General features: G+C 34.5%; 1 protein-coding gene across 1 annotated transcript in view; it reads left to right on the top strand.

The window, feature by feature from the left end:
* Positions 1-22,450, top strand: part of plppr1 (phospholipid phosphatase related 1) — a 73,162-nt gene that overhangs the window by 39,089 nt on the left and 11,623 nt on the right. Inside the window, exons 3-4 of the mRNA XM_088910418.1 lie at positions 11,517-11,705; positions 18,963-19,095. Coding sequence (XP_088766544.1) covers positions 11,517-11,705; positions 18,963-19,095 — 322 coding nt within the window. The remainder of the gene's footprint in view (positions 1-11,516; positions 11,706-18,962; positions 19,096-22,450) is intronic.

Below are 22,450 nucleotides of genomic sequence, written 5' to 3' on the forward strand. Positions count from 1 at the left end.
ATTTATCATGCCTAATACCTCTGAATGCATAACATTTTAGCAGACTATATGAATTATATTGGTGGAACTTTGCCTCCCTCTAGTGGATAATAGAATAATGTTATTTCATAATATTTAAGTGTTAGCTTGTAAATGCAAATTCAGTGTCCATAATGTGGCAGCTAAAAATCACAGATTAATTCATGATAAATGTGGCCAGTAGTTGTTTTCTAGTAAGTATAAAATTATACCTTTCTTAGAACTTAATCACACCTTTATTTTATTAAAAAGTATAATTACTCTGTCATTCTGGACTCTATTTTCACATAAAAGGGCTTATGCCACAAGCTAGAAGAAACCATTAAACCCATGTAGCTCTGTTTGATTGTTAGTAGCTAACTGATCAGAGGATCTTCTCCAGTCATATTGATAGCGACACATTGTGACAAGCTGATGGGCGTGTCGTAATGGGATCTTTAAAATAGGCAGGTCCCAGGCCAATAGACACAACAAACACAGCTATTAGGTTAAAAATCACTAGGGCAATTTCACACTGCAGGGGAAAAACTAAAAGACTATAACCAAAACAAAGCTCCTGACTACACTTCTTCTTGAGTCTAGAGAGAGATGAGAAGCTAAAGGCTTCTTATCGGCCTTAAAACAGTACACACATCTCCCCTGACTCTTCTCAAACAAGGCTTTTGAAAGTTCTTAAAACATTCTCTTCTCCACTGAGATTCTTTGCAAACACTTCCAGTTGTTCAGACTCACAGATTCCTTTATCTTTGATCACCAGTCAGTCCTTTAAAATTGAGCAATTTCTTAAACTTGTAAATTTTAAACAATCCTGAATTATTATATACTGTTGCATGTAGTAAACTGTCTGAGATATTCTTTGTTTTGTGAGCCAAATTAATTTTGAAAAAAACCTCTCAATTCATTCTTCCATTTTTGAACCGTTTCATCCAGTTAAGAGTCACGGGGGATCCTGAGCCTATCCCTGCCAGGAACAGGTGCAAGGCTGGATACACCCGGGATGGGTCATTAGTCCATCCCAGAGCACACACAGACACAAGCACAGACACGCTCATTGTCACACGAAGGCCAATTTTCCCACATGCTAATTAACCAACCACTATGTTTTTGGACTGTGGGAGGACACCAGACCACCCGGTGAAAACCCACATGAACACAGACAGAAAAGCGAGGGTGGGCATAGTCACACCCCTCTGTGGAATAGTGGGGCAAGTATAACAGCTATTGTACGTTACATTTTAAAGTGGTAGCTATATTATGTCTTTTATATGTTATCATTACATATAATATGTTATGTGTTCAAGAAATATGCTTATTAGAGTAAATGACCATTTCAGTAACGCAGCACAAGTTGCACCTAGCAATCTGTTTTGAGCAGCGAAGGCCTGAAAGTGGCATGGCTGACCAGCCTGTAGTATACCACAGTATGCTTTCCTCTGAGGTGCGCTTTGACATGCATTCAAGATATTCTATATGGCTGCATCTCTTAATAGGTTTGTGGTTTTTAAATGATGTTTAAAACATGTACTAAGGAAGAAATTCTGTCAAATAATTGAACTATGTGCAATGCTTATTAAAGTTTAGGAATATACAGAACATTTTCTCTTTAAAAAAACAAAGCCATCTTCTCTGTACCTTATTAGAGCTGTGGCAGCATCACTTTAATATTTTCCTCAGAAAAGCTAAACTTTCATATTAAAAACCAGCTCTGAAGTTTTTTTCAAAGAGGTCAAAAAAATTTCTGCTTCAGCGGTAATTACACTAAAAAGACTTTTTATTAGCAAAAAGCCTTTGATATTTTAGCTTTTTCTCTGTCACTATTCAAAAAAGAAAACTAAGTTGTTCTGACTACTTTGAAGATTATTTAATTAATTATTGTAACCTCAGATTATTAGTTGTCAGCTCTTTTGTTTAAAACAGGTCATTGCTGCTAAAAATAATTCTTGGAAAGTGCTTCTATTTTTTTCCCCCACAGTCATCAGAATAACATAAAAAGTATCCTTACTGTAAATGCTTTGAAATTGTCTTGGATATCAGGAACGTGACATTTTCTTAATTCATTAAAAAACACTTACTGTAGTATTTATTCATTTATTTCGATTTATTATTAGCCAGATTAACCAATTAATAACATAAGATCATTGTGAATTTATGTATCAAGCACTTTGTTTTTATAATAGCAAAGGAAAGGCATTTTCCGGGTTCCATTGTACAATAACTGGAAATAGCCAGTGGATGTTTTGAGATCAACAAAACCCATTACAGTTCACTGAAATTTGAAAGTGTTTCAGCAGACACTTATACTTTACATTCACTGTCTATTAAGACTATACATTATTACTACTACTGAACATAGCTCAGCATTAATAGATACTCCAACTCTGTTCATAATGCTGAGATTCCTCGTGACTGTGTTCCGAAATGTTCAGTAAAATGACATAAGGAAAGTAGAATAGAATAAGGAAAGTTGTCCCAACTACGTTTTGTTCACACTAAAACAGGTTTTGTGTGCATTCATAATATTTCCAGGCCACACTTTAGTGAATACCATCAAAAAGCTTCCAAGAAATAGTTGGTTATATTCTATATATAATACAAGTGTTAGTATTTCCTAATAGGTGCTCCAGACTGTCATATTTAATTCACATTGCTCTTGTGTACTGTTGATTTCATGCAAATTTTATATAACCACATATCTGCTTCATAATTCATTTAAACATTAAGAGCCTACATATAAAAACAAGTGTTGGTAAATTCTACCTGTTGAAACATATACAGTACTTTTAAGTTTATGGTGATAAACATCATGCACATTTATGCACTTGAAAGAAGTCAGGGAATTTACATGTATATTAATGGGAATTTAGTGTTGTATTCTATGGATAATAGTATCATTTGTGCAATTTTGGTTCCTATTTTTTTTAAAGATAATGTTCTGGAATCAGTCCAGAGAAGAGCAACCAATACATTCTGTGACTTAAGGAAGTGTCTTGTTTAAGGAACTAAAACCTTGTAGTCTAGAACATACAGTAGATGATTATAATGGGAACTGATTACTAGTACTCAAAGTCCTCAAACGTATTGATAGGTGAGCCCAGAAGACTTATGCAGAATGAACAGTGAAATACTAACCAGAGGACAAAAAGGGGAAACTACAGCATGTGGAAGTTATGAAAACAAGAGGCTGTTCTCAAAACAAAGGTTTGTGGGAGTATGGAACAAGCCACCCAGTTTGTTATTGGAGCTGATAACCTAGCTTCTTTCAAGAAAGAGCAGGGTGAGATCAAAGAAATAATGACTACCAAAAGGGTTAGATGGCTTTCTTATATTTTTATATTTTTGAAAGCTCTTGCTTTAGTCCACCATGTACCAAGTACAGTACATTCATATATTGGAAACCTACTTGTTTAAGTGAACCAGAATCATGTAACTGATTGAAGTTTTGGTAGCTGAAAATAAAAATAACCAAAATATACAAAAAATTCTGCATTTTCTGACATGCCACTAACATTAAAGAATCCCATGAAGTAATACCCAGAGATATCCATTCTATTCATCAACTATAATATTAACATCATTTTCTACAGACTGCCTTCATCATATTACACCACTGTTTTGCAAGCAATAATCAAAAATGCTAAAATTCTTTGAGTGGTACATACTGTACCTCAACAAAATAACAGCAAATTGCAGTATTAACAATTTAAATATATTGATCTTAACATAGTGCAGACTTGTATTAGCTACAATGCAATTTACAGAGCACAATAAAAACAATTAAAAAATCTGTTTTCTAATGACAGTTTATACAGAAATACTATTAAATCTATATACTCTGTTTACTGTATGCAATTAAAAATGATTATTTTAGTGTTTTACATTATTGTGATATATTTCATTTGGAGTTGTGGTAACAACATCTTGTCTCAACAATGTAATCATTGTATTTGAAGTGAAGTTGTCACTAGTATGCATACAGTATGGTTAGAGCACAGAAATAATGGGTTAATAAGCATTCAATCCTATACTAATTTTTCTGACAACTACACGTAGCTGTGGTACTTTAAGGATTCACTGCTCCACCTAACAGTCCTACATCAGATTGTTCGGATCATCATATACATTGGATGGTACACCGACCGACACCTTGTACGTTCTAAATGCCTGAATCTGTACTATATTTATGTGTGACACAGAAAAAGTCAAAATTTTGAAAATTAAATGGTGAAGTGTAAAACACGTTTGCACACATTTATGTAAGTTGGTTTCCTTGCATTTATTTGGTGTTTTTAATGTGCAAAACACTCTGGGAATGCTATATTTTTTTATACGAAAATCTTACATAGAACATAATAAAGTTCACAAATAAGGTGATGTTATCCATCCATGGATTTACAGTATATGTAGCCTGTTTGAAAATGTGTTAATAATTGATCCAAGGATCTCCAACTATTCCTTTAAAGTTTCCATGGTATAGACTTCCATGGTATGAGAATGTTCCATTTTCAAGTCAGGGCTATTTTAGGGGTTCTTAACCATCATAACATGTCAATAGTTAAAAGTAGAAAAAATGTGATATGTACACTGTAGTTTATACTATTTATAAACATGATCTCTTCATAGTACCTTTTTTTGTCATCAAAGTCACAGCAACAGCAGCAACCAAAACGTCATCTTATCATGTGGATGGTTATTAAGTATTACCCACAGGGTATCCCCCTACCTACAGTATAGGATAAGGAGGTTGAAACCCTATTGAAAGGGGAGTTAACCAAGGGGTAGCTGGAAATGTGATGGAGCTGTGGTGGGATATACAGTATGTGACAAAAATGCGAGAAGAGGTGTGTGCAAGAGATATAAATATAGCAAAAGTCGGTGTAGATAGTGATTTACAACAGCTGGGCGAGATTGGCTTTGTCTGTCGTTACCGTTCCCTAACTTCAGTTAAGAACTTCCATTTCATGAGAAATAACAGCATCCAAGCATCAGATGCTTTGTGAATGTTTACTGGGTATTTTAGTTATGGCTTAACTGGCTTGGTTATGAGGTATCCTCCTTTGCATAAGAAGAGCATTGACCGTCCCCTCCCTCCCAAGAAAAAAGTGAAGCCCAAAATCACCAGTGCAGAAACAGAGACGTAAGGAACTTACTGGCACAATCTGGAAATGTGTACCTTATGATAAAAGAGAAGAAAGCTATAAAAGCTATAGGATGCCCGCTGACAGAGCTGGAGGTAGGATGCCGGACAGACCCAGGACCAAGGAGATAGCTCCATGGACACCAGCGGCCAAGACGGAGGAAGGCGGAGTCGCTCAAATGAAACGCGTAAATCCCAAAACCCCCAATGTAGAACCAGAGACAGAAGAAATGTACAGGCAGAGCATGAAAATATGGACATTACGTGAAAGAAGAAGGCAGACATTAAAACCTGTAAGAAACCTGCTGACTCAGTCAGACGTAGAACAGATCAGGGGCTGAGGAGCTGGTGGCAGGAGAAGAAGAGGCACAAGGGGGGAACCTGGGGCCTAGTTTAACACTGGGGAATAGAAGCAGAAGAATGAGTTGCGATTAAATTATCATGAAGAGAGGAAGCAGATTTGTGGCTTGAAATTCTGAGGACTAAGTGTTTGGGACAGGATAATGAGGAAAACAAGAGGTGGCAGGAAATGCAGAAGAAACAAGAAGGCAAATAAAAAAAACAGATATAGACTGAGAACAAAAACATGGGAACAAAGTTGAATGGTTGGTCCTTTTGCTGGTAGTAGCGGCGGCCCAGGGGTCCTTCTGTAAAATGGTATCTTGCTATGGGCAGAGTGACAGCAGTTTGCTTGTTATGAACGTCTAAAAAATATGAAGAAAAACATTTCTCTTTGGTGCATTTCTTTAAAAGAGGTTTGTGAGACCCAGGGAAAATTAACATGTTTTTCTCTTTCATTTTCATTTTTGCTTTCCTGTTGTTTGGAGCATGGTCCACGTTTAAAATGAATGTGACAAATTTGACAATGTGAATTAAGCTGAATATTTTTCTCTTTTCATCTGTCTTGTGTTTGCTTTCCTGTTTGTTGTTTGGAGCATGGTGCACATATAAAATGAATGTGAGAAAAACTCAAGGTGTGGGAAAAAGTTATATATAGCAAAAGGTAGTAATGATTGTGATTTAAAACAGCTGGGTGAGATTGGCTTGTCTATGGATATCCCTCCCGAACGTTTGTTAAGAACTTTCCTATATAATCAAGTTGTGGCTATTTTGCTCGTCATTCCAGAAGTGTATCTGACGGTAGTAATTTTTATCATGGCCTCTTGGGTCACTTTAGCCTTACCTTGGGGACATTCTAATGTCTTTTACTTTTCAGTTTTTATGTAGCAATTTTTTACAGTAGAATGATCAGAAGAACTTCTTAATGCTCTTCCATTCATTAGTTGCATTATCTCTCAGGGTTTATGTTATGAATTTGTTAAGATGACTGTAGTGCACTTAATGTCTGACATCTCAGCCTATATTTACAATAGCCTCTAGATGTACCAAGACTGTTTTCAAAAACTAATACAATAAGTCTTTTCAACTTTTAGCTTTCAATTGAATTGACGCTCAAGGCTACTTTTAGAAGAGTTTATTTCCACCCCTAGCCCCCCAAAAAACAGTCAAGACTTCATTTTTCATTTGTTTTTAGATCCCATGTTGTGTAAATACTTTTACCATGTGTACTATAATGTATCTACTGTATGATAGCAAGTACAGGTAACCTTATTGATGCTACTATTGCTAATACTGGCAATCTCACTTGAAACATAAAGCTGTCACTGAGCTTTAGGTATCTCACTTTTTTTTATAAATGGGAAAATTATTATTAAATCAATTTATTGTATTTCCTGTATATAATAATTGAAGTCTTAATGCATTACTACATTAATGAGATCAGTGCATACATCTAACCCATCAAGAACTGAAATATAGAAGAGGTTGAAACCTGACCTTCCAAAGGTATAAACAAGAAATAACTTATGTACATCTCACTTGGAGTTGGTGGATATCTGGAATCTGCCTATTGACATTTGGTATGTTTCCCAGTCTTACTAAGAAAATAGCTTAAAACTTGGACTTCTTATTTCATATACTGTAAGGTGTTTTTTCTAACTTTGAGATGATTTCCAAATAATTTAGATTTGTTTGTTACCACTTGCAATTAGACTTCAGTCACATGTTCTTTTTTTGCATTTGTTCTCCAAGAAGCTGCAGTTTAGTAAAAGAACGTTTTTTTTTTTACTAGGAGTTGAGAAATGAAGAAAAAAAAGGACTTCAAAATACAGTTGAATAACAAGATGGTTGGAAGGCGATCATTTCTGGCCTAAATGTACATTATCTGGCTTGGAGAGATTGCTTGTCTGAATTTAAGGTTACAATAGAGTCTGCTAGATCCACCTACTTCTCTCACATAATTGAAAATCACCATACCAACCCTAGATATCTTTTCTCCACCATCAACAGTTTGCTAAAGCCAAACTGCCCCACCACATTACCTGCCTCATTACAACTTTGCAACACATTCTTAGATTTCTTTAGCTCCAAGATCGACAACATCCGGCATAGCATTCTCTCTACTACGTATATAATTTCCCTACCTCCTCCCTCCTTATCCAACTTTTCTGGTTCCCTATTCTCCATCTTCTTTCTTCTTGACTCGGCATCCTTCAATAAACTAGTTACACACATGAAACCCACCACATATATTTTAGATCCCATTCCCACTACTTTATTTCGGTCTTGTTTCTCTTCTCTCTGTCCCATTGTCTTCTACATTATAAATGAATCCTTGAGCACTGGCGTTGTACCAACAGTCCTCAGAACTGCTGCCATTACCCCTAACATGAAGTAAAAAAAGCCTATTATTGCTCTGGACAATCTAAACAATTGTGCTTTTGACACTGTTGATCATAACATCTTACTTTCTCGTCTTGAGACTGTGTTTGGAGTTTCTGACACTGCTCTCAAATGGTTCAAGTCTTACCTTGCTGATCGCCGTCACTTTGTCTCTCTAGATGGGTATAGGTCTGAAATTGGTCTTGTTAAGTCTGGTGTTTGTCAGGGCTCAATGCTGGGGCCCCTTGCTTTTCAGCATTTACATGTTTCCACTTTTAAAATCACATGGCCTCAGCTATCATTTCTATGCTTATGATACTCAAATATACATCCATACCAAACCTGACACTGATGTGGCTGTCTCTATTCTAATTGCATCTCTGACATAAAAACTTGGATGACTCAAAATTTCCTTCATCTTACCTGTGACAAGACTGAAGTCATGCTTATTGGCACCCCATCGACTTTGTAAAGCCAGTCCTGTAACCCTATCTGTAGATGGTTCTGTACTTGAGCTTCAGTCTAAATTGAAAAAACCTGGGGTGATAATTGATTCTGGCTTAACATTCAACCCACATGTGCAGCATATTGTCAAAACATCTTTTTTCACCTCAGAAATATTGCTAGACTACGCTCTATGTTATCACTAACTATGGCTTAAAAGCTGATCAACACATTTGTGTTCTCCCGAATTGACTACTTTAAGGCTGTACTTGCTGGAGTCTCTAAATCTACATGGAACAAACTGCAGTATGTCCAAAATTCGACAGCCAGAATCCTGACCAGGTCTAATGCATCTTCTGTACTCTTTTTATTTATTGTTGTTGTCATTCTGTAAAGTGCTTTGAGCTTTAAAGCCATATTTAAAGTTGCAATGTAAAATAAAGTTTATTATTTTTAATGTAATGCTTTCCATCATAAACAAGGCTACTAAAGGACATTACATTTTTGCTTAGGGAAGCCCACAGTGGTAAATAGAAGTTTGCGTATACTTACTTGAAAAGCAGAAAGTTTAAACTTCTAGCATGAGAATGAATTGCTTCTAAGACAATGTTATATATTAAGGTTAATCAAATCTACAGATCTGTGCTGAAAGTTACCTTGAAGAACATTCTTCTGTAAGAAGAATGTATATATTTATAAATTATTCAATGTCGGATAATATCAGTATAGGAATCCGTATAGAACATCATACATTAATAAATAAGTTAGAGAGAAACAAGACGTTTTTGTTTTCAACCAGGTAACTGGGTAGGAAAATGATTCATATATAATGTTCATCTGTACACACTAAACACAATTGTATTTAATTAAGCTTTTTTAAATATAAAGTTTTATTTCTTAATTATATTATCATGTACTGTATAGTAGGTGCTGTTCCATCTCTCTCTCTGGTTATGTTGATTGTTGTCCAATGCTGTATTTTATATTTCTATATACAGTATGTACAATGTGTAGAAATAAAGAACCAGGTATTTTATCAATTACTTGTGGACAATAAATAGCTCCATCTTTGTAAGTCATTCTTTCATTACTCTGTTTTAATATTGAATATCTGGTAGAGGGAAAAGAGGAAATATATGCTCAAAGCAATATTTTCAATAATAAGCCATTTAATTGTAGTCTTCTGATATTTCCTTATGTATCAGGTTCATGCACTAAAATGAATAAATGGGGTCGTCTTTTATGCCTCTAGCCTTTTAATTGTTTCTGTTCACACCGGGGAGTAATGATGGCTCATAAATTGATTCTCCTGTGGATCATTGTTAACAATGAAAGCTTTAGAATTTCCCTGGAATCATACTTATTTGAATACCACCAAGTAATATTAGGAACCATGGGTGGCTTGAAAGCTGTCAGAATCAGAAAGTAAAGCACCTTTCTAGTTTTCAAACTCCTGTATTAAAAAGCAAGGGAGATCATTACTTTCAAAAGAAAAAGTAAAGTATTAGGCACAGGAAAAGAATAGTCATCTGAGAGCATTTCTGACAAAGTAAAAACAGTTTATGTCCCCAGAAGCAATTACATAGATGAAAGTTACACAATATTCAACAATTACACTACATATTTTGTAGTGCAGACTTAAGAATACTTATGTTTACTGTAAATGGATTTTCCTGATTTATTACAATATACAGTATCTCCAATTAGATACATTTGAGATGAAGAATATAGGTTAATATGTTGTAGATAAATGGTTTTGCACTTGATAGCAGATTGACTGCAGAAATTACTTAACATTATCTTACTTTTTAACATCTTCTTTGATGTCAGAATTAAGGTATTTCTTAATAGTGTGATGGTTGAGTTCACTTTAGCATCTTTATGTTCTAGACTTCAATTCCTCCTTGCAAACTATTACTTCCTTACTCAACTATTACAAACTGTTCATGAGCTTTATGAACAGTTGTGAGTGTCTTGATAACAGGACTGAAAAGAGGAAAGAAATCCAACTCATCATAACTTGATCACACTTCGTTGGCTGAAGTAAGAATGAAATATCTAATAGATGTTTATAGGATATGCATACAGCACTGTGCTTAGGGCAGGTCACAATAACGTTATAATAAGTAGATGAGATACCTCAAGGAAACAAAGGTTTATTGTCTATTCAGTTAAAAGTTATACAATTATTGTAAATTAAAGATATTAACAAAAGCAAATCTAAATTAAGAATTATCTTTAATATTCTACACTTAATTGGCTACATTCAGTGTTTCCATACTATTAAATATGGGATTGAGATGCATCTCCATAATTGTTTATGACACGCATTTGCAAACTTACTAAAAAAAAACGATAAATTAGCCAGATAATAATGGAGTACTAAAAAGACAGATGGATGTTTCCTCACTATGACTCGTTTGTATGTCTCCTCTGCCCGTGCTTTTTTTGTGTGACTTTTTAATGTTTCATTGGTCTATAAATTTATTGTGTGATTTAATCTCTTTTTTTATTTTAAAATAATCAAAACTGAAGCTTTATGCCTTGTAAATGACATACAGTAACTAGAGTATATCAAGCATGTGTTTATCCTTTTCCTGTTCCGCTAATGGGAAATCACAGTCACTTAATTTCACGGATGGGATGTGTTCATTTTTTTTTATTTCTCACTTTAGATGTATTTCTTGATTTGGAATGACACAGCTCATGTGGAATACAAAATGTCAAGGCAAATACTATTATTCTTCTCAGTGTTTTGTCCCAGAAGAGTCTGTCAGCCCATCTGTTGATGGAGTCCCAGCTAACAGAGTCATGCACTGTTCACGGCTGCAGCCGGGAATTGATCTGTCTATTGTTAGAGACACTCACGTGTCCTCTGATTAAGTTGTTGGTGAAAGCATCATTCCTCTACAAGTCATGCTTGTGGTCTCTCTACGATTTCTGTTGTTTATGAACACATTCTGCCACAAGGTTTATGTAACAGATGCTACAAGGTAGAGAGGGAGCTTGGAGCTTGTAACAGTGACAGAGAGCAAAAGAGAGGGAGATGGGGAGGGAGAGTCTTGTAAAAAAATAAAAAAAACAGCAGTATTCAGAGAGATTTAGGCACATAATAATTGGGGGCTACAAGAGCTTTAAGATCATCTGTTCACTTGGTGATTGAGACTAATGCAACTGTGCAAATATGCTGTACTTTCAGCTCGTCATCATGGCTGGGACTGTGCTGCTGGCCTATTACTTCGAGTGCACTGACACATTCGGGGTGCATATGCAGGGTTTTTTCTGCAATGATGCTGACCTGATGAAGCCCTATCCTGGAGTGGAAGAAGAGAGTTTTGTTCCTCCTCTCATCTTGTATTGTGTAGTAGCAGCTGCTCCCACAGCTATCGTAAGTACAACTGTGATATCTTTCTGTTGTTTACTAATCAGTGTAGTACTTAAGGGGTTTAGATTTGTTTTAAAGTATGTGTCAGTTGGTGTAGTTTGAAGTGAATATAAATTAATAGAGAATGTAGACATATACAGAACATTTCAGAAATATGTTGTATCTTAAAGTTCATTTCACTAATATGAACATAATAGAAGATCTCTGACCTTGATTATAGATCATTAGATCTTGTCCATAAAAAATGCCACAGAAACAATCTAAATAAACTTTTATACAGTCATGAATTTTAACTGTTGTTTTACATTATTATCAGAATCATTATTTTATATTTTATCAGAATATTGAATATTGCAAAAGTCTTATAAATATTATTTTAAAAAAATCAAGAAAAAGCTTCTTCAGATTTAACATTAATTTTCACTTAATACATTAATTTAAGTAATACAGAGGTACATTTACAAGTACATTGTATTCTTAATGTTGCTGCTCACAATCAGAACAAGACTTGTAAGAAAAAATGCTAGCCCTGCTTTGTGTAAAGTAGTCCCCCACTCATTACGATCACAGTTAAGGCTGAACTGTATCTCAGAAGTCATATTTCATTCTGAACGAGCAGCCCAGAATATACATACAGCAAACAGACAGTACATTGAACATGTCAAAATAAATTGAAAATTAAGGACAAAAAGTTAGTTTGACAAGATGTATTAGAAGAGTATTGTCTTTCATTCCCAACTTGCTAATGGTTCATTTGTAGGCTAGTAAGTCTGTACCAGGTGTTTAGACTAGTGAGCTCTTTTTGGTTTTTTGCAAATAATGAGAATAGGAAAGCAAAATTAAAAAATTTCATATTTCTAATATATATTATTTAAAGTTTAGATACTAAAAACCAGCAGGTTTTGAAATATTGAGTAACACTAAAAAGTTTCTGTCTTTGGAACTACTAAAAAAGATTACTACTAAAAATCATTAATCCAGAGCAGAGAATTAATATTCTGAAAACAGATGATTGTACACAAAATGAGTACCATCACAGTACCATTGTGACAAGTTAACTTACATCATTAAAATTAAATTGCTTGTGGACATTCATTTTACCAGTACACCTCAGATAACTTTAGATGGATGTTTATTTCTTTCTAGAAAGAATGATGCATGTTTTCCATAATTTCAGATTTGTGAGCTAAGCATGTTTGAAATTATTTTTTAAAGTACTTTACTACTTCTTGACATTTGATTTTCAAAATTTGAAGTTTATATTGAACTGTATGCACAAAAGTTTGTGACACCACATGATGCAATCTATGATGTAATTTTTTTGAAAACATTATAGATAAAGGTACATTACCTTGCAAAGTATTCATTCCGATTTTGTTGAATTGCAAATGTTGGGTACATTTTTGAAGCAAAAAGCTGCAGGCTCTTGATTACATCTATTAAACTTCAGCATGGAGGAAATTTCACCCTTTCTTTGCAAACCTGCTTATGTTCTGTCAGGTTAGTTGGGAATAGGTGATGGAGAGCAAATTTCACTTACCACAGATTTTGTATTGGATTCAAGACAAGCCACTTAATGACTCACTTTGTTCTAGTTAAACCACTCTAGTGTAACTTTGGGCTTGTACTTTGTGTCCGTGTCCCGCTGATAGGTGAATTGTCATTTGAGTTTTAGGTTTTTGGCAGACTGAAACAATTTGCTTTGCTCTATCCATTTTCACTTCATCTGTGGTAAGTTTCTCAGTCCATGATGATGAAAAGTTTTTTCATATTCGTTTTTTAAACTATTTTTTAATACTCATTCTTCTGTTCTACTCTGCTTTTCTACATATTTGTCCCTCAAGATTTGAAAACTTTTTAGTCTTCATGGTTCAGTCTTTTCTTGAAATTTATCACCTGCCTAAGGGACCTTTACAGATACTACTGTATTCCAAAATCACATGTGCCACTATTATTGCACATAGATAGATGGCATTCAACTGATGTGTGACTTGTCAAAGGGGTTTTATTTCAAATTTACTCATTTAGGATTGAGATAGCAAAGAGGATGAATATGTAAGCAATCATGATTATACTGTAGGTTTTGATTTTTCTTTGCAGTTTTGTCAGGCATGAAACTTCTTTCACCTACTGTATAAAAGCATTCAGTTTGAGTGCTCAGGTTTAAACTTTTCCAATTAAAATGTGTCTCATCATTTGTAATTCAACAAAATGGTACATAATGGTGATATCTTTCACTTTGCCTTTTTGGAAGCTCTATTTTAAGAGGAAATCCTTCTGGGAGCAGCTAGTATAGTTATAAAGATTTTCTCAATATTGCATTTCCTGTGTTTTGAGTTCTTGAAAGAAAGAGAATTCTTACTGACATCTAGTGTGCTAGTTTTTATGTTTTCTTTCTATGTTTTGCATAACAAAAATAGTAATAATAGACATTTAAGCAAAAAGATCAGTTTAAAGGGAGGAGGTATCATCTGTAGTGCATGTTCTCTCTGGGGTTTTTCTCTGGGTGCTCAAATTTACTCCCACCTCCCAAAAACATGGTTGCTAGGTCATATTGTGTCTCTACATTGCCTCTGTGTGTTGGTCTGCTCTACAATGAACTAGAGTCCAGTCTAATGTATGGTCTTTCTTTACGTCTGTGCTTTAGGATACACTCCAGGTTGCTTCAGAAAATACTTGCATGGAAAACGTCTACTACATTTTATGCATTTTGACAGCCTTCTATGAAATCTAATAATCCTTAGTAATACGACTTTAGAGAGTTTACCTATATCACAATCCAGTAAGGTCTCAACATTTGCGAATGTTTAGTGCAAGAAACCAAATAGCCAAATGTGCATATAACCATGTGTACTCCTATACCATCACATAATGTACTACTATTATGACCCAGCCAGTTGCTATGCACTGCCGCGGTTGGACTGACAGGCTGAGATCTAACTGCAGGACTTAAGGTTTCTCGCTGATGTTTCGGAAGAGCAGAGGGTGACAGGAGCAAAGCCAGCAGGTGAAGGTAGACTGACAGGGAAAGCAGGCTGAGATGTTCGAGGTTGACAAGAAGAGCCTGGCGAGTCGAGGCTGACTGGGAAGCTTGGAGATTTAAGGCTGTCAGGGGAGCCTGACGTAGTGAGACCGACAGGAAAGCCTGTATTCCTTAGACTGACTGGGAAGCTGGGCACGCAACTGGAATCAGTGCTGGCTGCGGAAAAAGATCAGGAAGCTGAAGGAAAGCAGCGTTTCTGGGATTCGGAATCTTCGCAGTGGCTGGTTTCTAGAGGAGGCGAGGAACTGCACTACTTAAGGTAGCTCAATATCAGAACACTGATTAATTAGGGCTTTGGGACTTAAATGCAGTGCCTAATTGGAGGCTTGTTTGGAAGATTGGTTCCCTGACTGAAAGGGAGGCGGATGCACAGAAAGGCAGCCTGACCTGGTACTATGGGCTTGGGTGGAATGCCAGCTCTTGTGGAAATGCTGCTATTACCCTTGGCAACTGCAGGCTGCAAGCTGCTCCTAGCCCAGGTATGACAACTACAGTATATACTACAGTATGTATAGTTAAAAGACAAAAGTAACTCTCCTTTACATGATAATAAAAGTATTGATGCATTGGCTCTAAGTTAAATAAAATATCAATGATCAAATAAAACAAAGTCTTCACAGACTTACAGTATAGTAATCAGCTGAAATATACACCATGAATCTCTCCTCTGCAACCAGCGGATGCCTGCACTTTCTCTGCCTCCATGATTAGTGTGCCCATGTGTAATGAAAAAGGAAGTTAAACTGTAAGTGAAGTGTAAAGTTCTCTCCAACCTGTCATTACCCATGTCTCTGACACAGAACCAGGAGTGTTCATTACAATACAGAAGTGAGTCATGGGTATTTGGGCAGGGGGCAGGGAGAGGCTCACATAGTAACTAGATTTGTTTCACATCCTAGTCTATGGCAGTGTTAATTTGAAAGCACTTCTGGTTAGTATCATCCTGCTCTGCTCTTCTTCCATCCAAGACCCTGTCAGTCACACAGTTTATAAATAATCTGTCATTTATAAACTTGTTTATATTGCAGATTTCAGCTCAGCAGCTGTCAGCACATTTAAGTTTAAGGTAATTAATTAAAAATAAGGTAAAAAAACTCATTATTAAACTAGCACATGAAGATGGGAGAGGCTGTTTGAAAGTATGTCATAAGAACTGCAAATTATTATATTATTATATTATGACATATTCTAAACACATTTGCCTCTAATACCTACATTACCTACCTACGTATATTTAGAGTCTATAAAAAATATAATTTTGTGAGTGAAATAATTTTATGTCTCCATGAAGTTTGATGTGGATGATTAATTTCTTGGTACAGTTTATCAATACAGTAAGCAGCGGAAGCAAGTGCTCTCCACATGTGATGTAATAGCCATAGGGTCATAATAAGATCTACATGTCTTTTCAAAGTCTTAAGATTGTTCTGTCAGTACTTGGCCTTTTTCAAATCCAACTGACAACATTTGCTATAGCTCAGCCTGGTTGAAACTGGTCATGAAGGTGTTGAAGATGAAACCTCTTATCCTCTCTTACTGTGGTGACATAGGGTACCAGTATTAAAATGATTACTAACGTTAAGATTGGTCCTTAAATGGCCTACCAGATGAGAAGTGGTTATAGCTTTAACACTCCAGCATTCTCTGTCCCAAGTGCCTGGTTGCTCTCTCTGGCTCATCATTCACAGGATCCTGAAGATTAATGGTATAATGCAACAATATATTGTTTTTATAGTGGTGTGATATGGACCATGCATCATGATGTCCTTGCATCGAGGACACATACAGTACCATTAAATTCATGCACTGTTATGTTTCTTGCACACTTGTCACCAATTTAGAAACAAAGTTGCTGAGATATGTTTAGGAAATGGAAAAACGTCTTAATTCATATTATCAACAAAAATGGCCTTTAGGATTTATTGCATTATTTTCCGTAAGAGGAAATCATTGCATTGGTTTTGTTTATCAACATATTATTTACACCAAACATATTCACAATTACACCCAATTAACATACAGTACTTAGAGAATCGTATAATTTTATAAGTAAAACTGTATTTGTAGGTGAATGGAACAAGTTAGAAGAATTAATAGGTTTTTGCTTCTCAAAAAATTGCTTGATCTTAGAAATAAGAAATCTCTCATTTCTAGTGCAATTCCAAATATCAGATACAAACATTCCATTACAAAAGGCTGTAAACATGCATTTTGACAAACGCTCAGGATAAATAAATAAGCAGAAATCCACCAAAGCATTTACCTACCATCAATTTTATTTTTCAGGAATAAGATATTTTTTTCTCTCTCTGACATGTAATTTCCTTTAACCCTCTTTATCATTAAGGCATGTCCACTACTACATTGCTACAGTATTTGTCTGACACACAGTCACAAATCAGAAAGAAAGTGACTGTACATTAACGTTTGGGTAATGTTTGAAATCATAGAAGACTTTTAAATGTGATTTTCCATTAGTTTTGACTTTGTCTAATGCCGTAATTTTTAAATAACTGTTAACAATGTAAAAAAGAGTAGATTTATTGTAAGACTGAGGTAAGCATCTGTAATATAATATGGATGGATAATCAAACATATCCATTACCTTAGTCATTATTAAATAAAAGCTGCATAAAACACAGACCACCTCCAAACAATTCTCTCTTATTGTAGCTCATGTAAAATGTAATGATAAGAATTTTACATTAAAACATTAAATCAGAAATCTAGGAAACTTGGGCTATAAGAGAAGAAAATATAAGTGGCTTCTTCAATCATGTGTACGTGACCTAGAATAGTTTCTTTACAAGACCCAATGTGTAACAACACACATTTTTCACATTCTTTGACCTGAATAATAAATAGGTTAAGACCACAAATAAAACATACAGTACTTGATGAAATGGACCTCAGGCTGAAAAAGCACTTACATTGTGTCCTACAAACCTCCCACACATCAGACATGGCTTATAGAGGCTGACATAATGGATTGTGCAACTCTGATGGCTATCAGAGCAAAGCATGCCAGATCCAAAACTTCAGTTCGCCTCTGTTATTCATCTTCAAAGGTGATACAGCAACAAAATTAGTTGTTTAAAGCTTTTTTCAAGACAAAGAATAGTTAACAACAGTATACATTCTTCCAGTAAGTTTAATTCATTGTTACAAAAGTAGGTATCGGTTATTAAAAACTGAATATTTTAATTTACATACAGCTTTATTGTAGTAAAATATATTTACAACTGCCCTTTAAAAATAACTTTGCTTACACATTTATAGATGTGGGATAGTAGCATGAGAGAGGTTACAAATCTAACAAATAAGGCCATTCGGTGAGCCTAGCTTGTTTGGTAGCTTGTAGCTAAGTGATCCAAGGATGTCATCTACCTGTTACCTGAACGATGCCAAGGTATCGGCTTCAACAGCATGGCTGGGTAGCTTATTCCAGACTCCCACAGTGGACAAAGAAATAGAACCATATTTTACAGAAATACAGAGTAGTTAAAAACAAGGCAAAAATACCATGAAGGGTAAAAAAGAAATCTGTTTCTTTCAAAATAAAAAGCCAAAAGCCAGCCTATACTGTGCACATTTTTAATAATGTACATATTTATATAATAAAGTATATAGGGAGAGTAAATATATAGTTGTGGAAAAAATATTAATGTTTTTCAGAGATAATTGAATGAAATGCAAAATGTTCTTTCATTTCTGATTGTTATTGCAAATTAAAATTTAAAGGAAGGTTGATACAAAACATTTTAATATAAAATGGAATCTGTTCTTACATGTTTTTAAATACACAGTTATGAACAACATTCTGCAACCAGCAGTGTTTTTGTCAAGATCATAGGTTAACTGCAAGATATATTTGCTAAAAGTAGTTGTTCAATTGAAAGTTTTTAGTATTTTCATTGACTGCTCTGTTAAGTAGTGGGAGTCTGGAACAGGCTTTTCAGCTAGATGGTTGTGGCTGTGCAAAAGTTCCAATGCACTAGTAAAATACTCACTTTCAACACAGATGGGCTGAAAGTCTGTTTTTTATTTGCCAGCTTCTTAAATTCTTATTCAGGAAATCTTCTTTAGCCCTTTTTTTCTTAACAATGTGAAAAGTGTACTAGCTCTCATTTGTATTCCGTGACATTCAGTTTGTAGAATCAGGAAAAGGTTTGACAACAATAATATATTAACCATTGATTCTCATTTTCTCTTCACAGATATTTACTGGAGAGATTTCAATGTACTTCATAAAATCTACAAGGGATACACTTATTGCCCAAGAGAAGACTATTGTGACTGGCGAGTGCTGTTACTTGAATCCTCTTATTCGTAGAATCATAAGATTCATAGGTGAGTGATGTTTTATAACCTGATACTGCAAAAGCACGTGGGTGGAAAACAGTGTCTTTTGGTAACTTTTCAAATTCTATTGTTCATGGCTTTATGTGTTTTGGGTATTCATACATGGAAAAATATTCTTCAAACCCTTTGGCTTCTGTTCCATAAATATGAAGGAATGTTCCTAAATTCTCCCTCTGAAGTGCCAGAACCGCATAGTACTTGATAGGAGGTGTTTAGTTAGAGTTATCCCTGCCAGTTATCCAGTTTGAAAATCTTTCTGTAATGTGATTTTATTCTTATTTCATCATGTGTTTGAATACATTTAGAGGGTACTCTATCTATGTATCATTTCATGTGTTCTGAATTGATTCAGAGGATTGCTGAAGGTGGGGTAATACAGCCTGGGAGATGCTAGAATCCCGTTGTAATATTTTAGTTTTACAAAAGCCGAGAACACATTTTACAGATTGAAAAGAAATAGAGACAAAAAACCCTAAGTTCTTGTTTATTTATGCTCATAGCTTAGAGGGATTATTGTTTTGTTAAGAGTAGCTGTGATTTCATGTCGGAGAGAGAAAAAAAGGTAGTCTGCCATGCAGATCTTCATTACTGCTATGTTGTTGAATGAGTTACATTTAATGCTCAAGTTAACACTAACTCTATAACCTTTCCTAACCATGTCTTAATATTCTTGTAGTACTTGTAAAACTAAAAAAAGACGCAGGATTCACAAAATAAACTACAATTCTTCAGAAGATGCTTATAAATCTGACACTTAATAAATGGTTAAATTTTACTTCCAAATGGAAGTAAGTTTGGGAAGACTATCAAATTATTAAAATCCAGTTCAAAACAGCTTATGTAGAGTACTTTGCAAAATTATTGAGAATTATTGCATTTCATTGCTTGAACGTTTGCAGTCATGGCACATTTAAGTATCAATTAATATTACAGGTATTCACATCTTACTCTGCAAATTAAATAATTAATATGGAAGAGAAATGGAAAAGTCATAATTTAAGTATTCAAAACCATTGCTGTGGCAAGCCTAAATTTAGATGCACAAAATTACCTTAATGTGCCACACAATTAGTTGAATGGTCTCTGTGTACGTTAAAAATCATATATATGATTTCACTATAAATGTACCTATCTCTGTAATTTATCTCAATCAGGTAGTGAATTTCAAACAAGAAGTCAACAACCTGAAAAATTTGATTTTGACTTCTTTTTTCAACCTTAGAAATATTGCCTGCATTAGGCAATATCTATCAATGTCCCATGCTGTGTGCTTGATTTATAACATCAAGGCTTTATTTCTGCAACTCCTTACTCGATGTTCTCCATTAACACTCTTCTCAGCGAGTTCCAATACAGATGCAGCCATTCAGAATGTGCATCAAAACTCTAGTCCACAGCAGACTGGTTGCACTGTTCTGTGATTGATTCAGCTTGTTGAATTTAGCTTTTTACTGGTCAACGAAGATCAATAGGTGGCACTTATGCTTTGTTACAGGTTAGTGAAATATTACCTTAATTTTAATTTGTTGTACTACATCTTCAAATCCACTTAATATGGAATATATGGAATTATGTAAGGAAAGGGAAATTTGGGTAGCAGAAATTAAAAATAACTGAAGTGTTATATTGTTTTTGAATGTCATTAACATTGTTATTTTATTTTTTAATATAAATATAATATATTTGAATAGCTCGTAGTGGTAGTTGAAGATAAAAAATAAGGCTGACAAAAGTATTCCATCTTCTTCATAAACATTTTCTTCATTTAATTCTTTAACTCAGTCACGTGCTGTACTTATTTTGGAAAAGTTTTGAAATGTTCATTGTAGCTCTATAAACTGTATATGCTTTATAAAAAATATAAGGTTTTTTACTTTTTCCATGAACACCTGTATCATTAATTTTGTAATGGAAAGTGAAACACTTGTAGCATGATTGAAACTCTTGTAGAAAATGGAAAAAGCAATGCTTTTAATTTTTAATTTAGTCATCCAAGCAGAGTGACATTTTGGTGGTTCAGAGGTGGAATTCCTGCCTGCCATGTAGAGAGTCTGGGTTCGATTCCTGGCTAATGCATTAGATGTACTTTTAACAAATAACTTTTTCTGTGATAATGAAGAATAATAAATAATAAAATCTAATTAATAATACTGCACTTAATACTACACTGACATTTTTACTATTTTTATGTACAAAAGTATGTTAAATATTAAAATAATAATAAATGTATAACATGAATGAACCTCTGTAATGGTAGCAAAGGTGTGAATCCTGTCAATAGGGGGAGTAAAAACTAGTTCTACTGCAAGGGAATTTAAACACACACTTACAGAAATTACAATTGAGGTTTTACATGCATATTTGCTTTTAAATTCTAATCACTGAAGCCATTATGTATGATATATTTTTATAATTATAATCTAAAATAATGTAAACTATGGAGGTTTGTCCTAGGCCAAAGTTTGCTATCTACTTTTCACTGTAGCAATTGTTGCAATCTAAAAATGCTTTAAACATATCAAGACTGTTAGCTCCGTATAACATCATTCTGATGCCATGACGAAAAAAAATAGCAAAAAAAAACTTACATGCAGTTGTATTGTGTTTCACCTACATAGGACATTTAATATTTAACATACTAAATATTTAATATTTACTACATTTAACATTTAACGTGTTTACAGCAGGACAATTTGCCCAACCTAGTAAGTAGCAGAAACCATTGGTGTTGTGATGAGATGTTACTGTGCTTTCCAAATATTTTACATACAAACATATTTGCTACTGTTCCTAACAATTGTAATATCGATATTTTCAATTTAAAAATGTCATGCACGCGGCTTAGCATAGTGTACCTAAAATGCATTTTATCATGTTAGTTATCTCAAAACCAAAATAAGGTGGTGTATCTCTGAGAAATGTGTTTGCTGTATTTAGTTAGTTACCCTCATTTTCAGCAGTGAAACATTTTGTGACCACTGAAAGGTGTACAGTATGTGTCGATATACGATATGCCACAGCCTTTCACTAAATTAATTTTTTTGGCCTGTAACAACCCCGGGATTGCTGTTTTATACTTGTCCCTGCCACCCCAAATATAAAATCCCAGTTACGTGACTGCTGACAGCTTCGTCAATGCTGGCCAATGGGCCATTAGATCTGAAGTATCCATCTAACTGAGTAATCCTGCTGTGTAACGCCTCTTGGGACTCATAATTATTTGTTTTATGCATTATTTTAAATCATTCACATTCATTTAAACACATTTTTTATTTATTCATAGCATAAATTGTCTTACATATTTTAAGTTACTTATTAAGACTATAAACTATCTAACCAAACA

The sequence above is a fragment of the Atractosteus spatula genome, chromosome 3 (assembly GCF_055471065.1).
Source record: "Atractosteus spatula isolate fAtrSpa1 chromosome 3, fAtrSpa1.hap1, whole genome shotgun sequence".
In the NCBI taxonomy this organism is placed as follows: Eukaryota; Metazoa; Chordata; class Actinopteri; order Semionotiformes; family Lepisosteidae; genus Atractosteus; species Atractosteus spatula.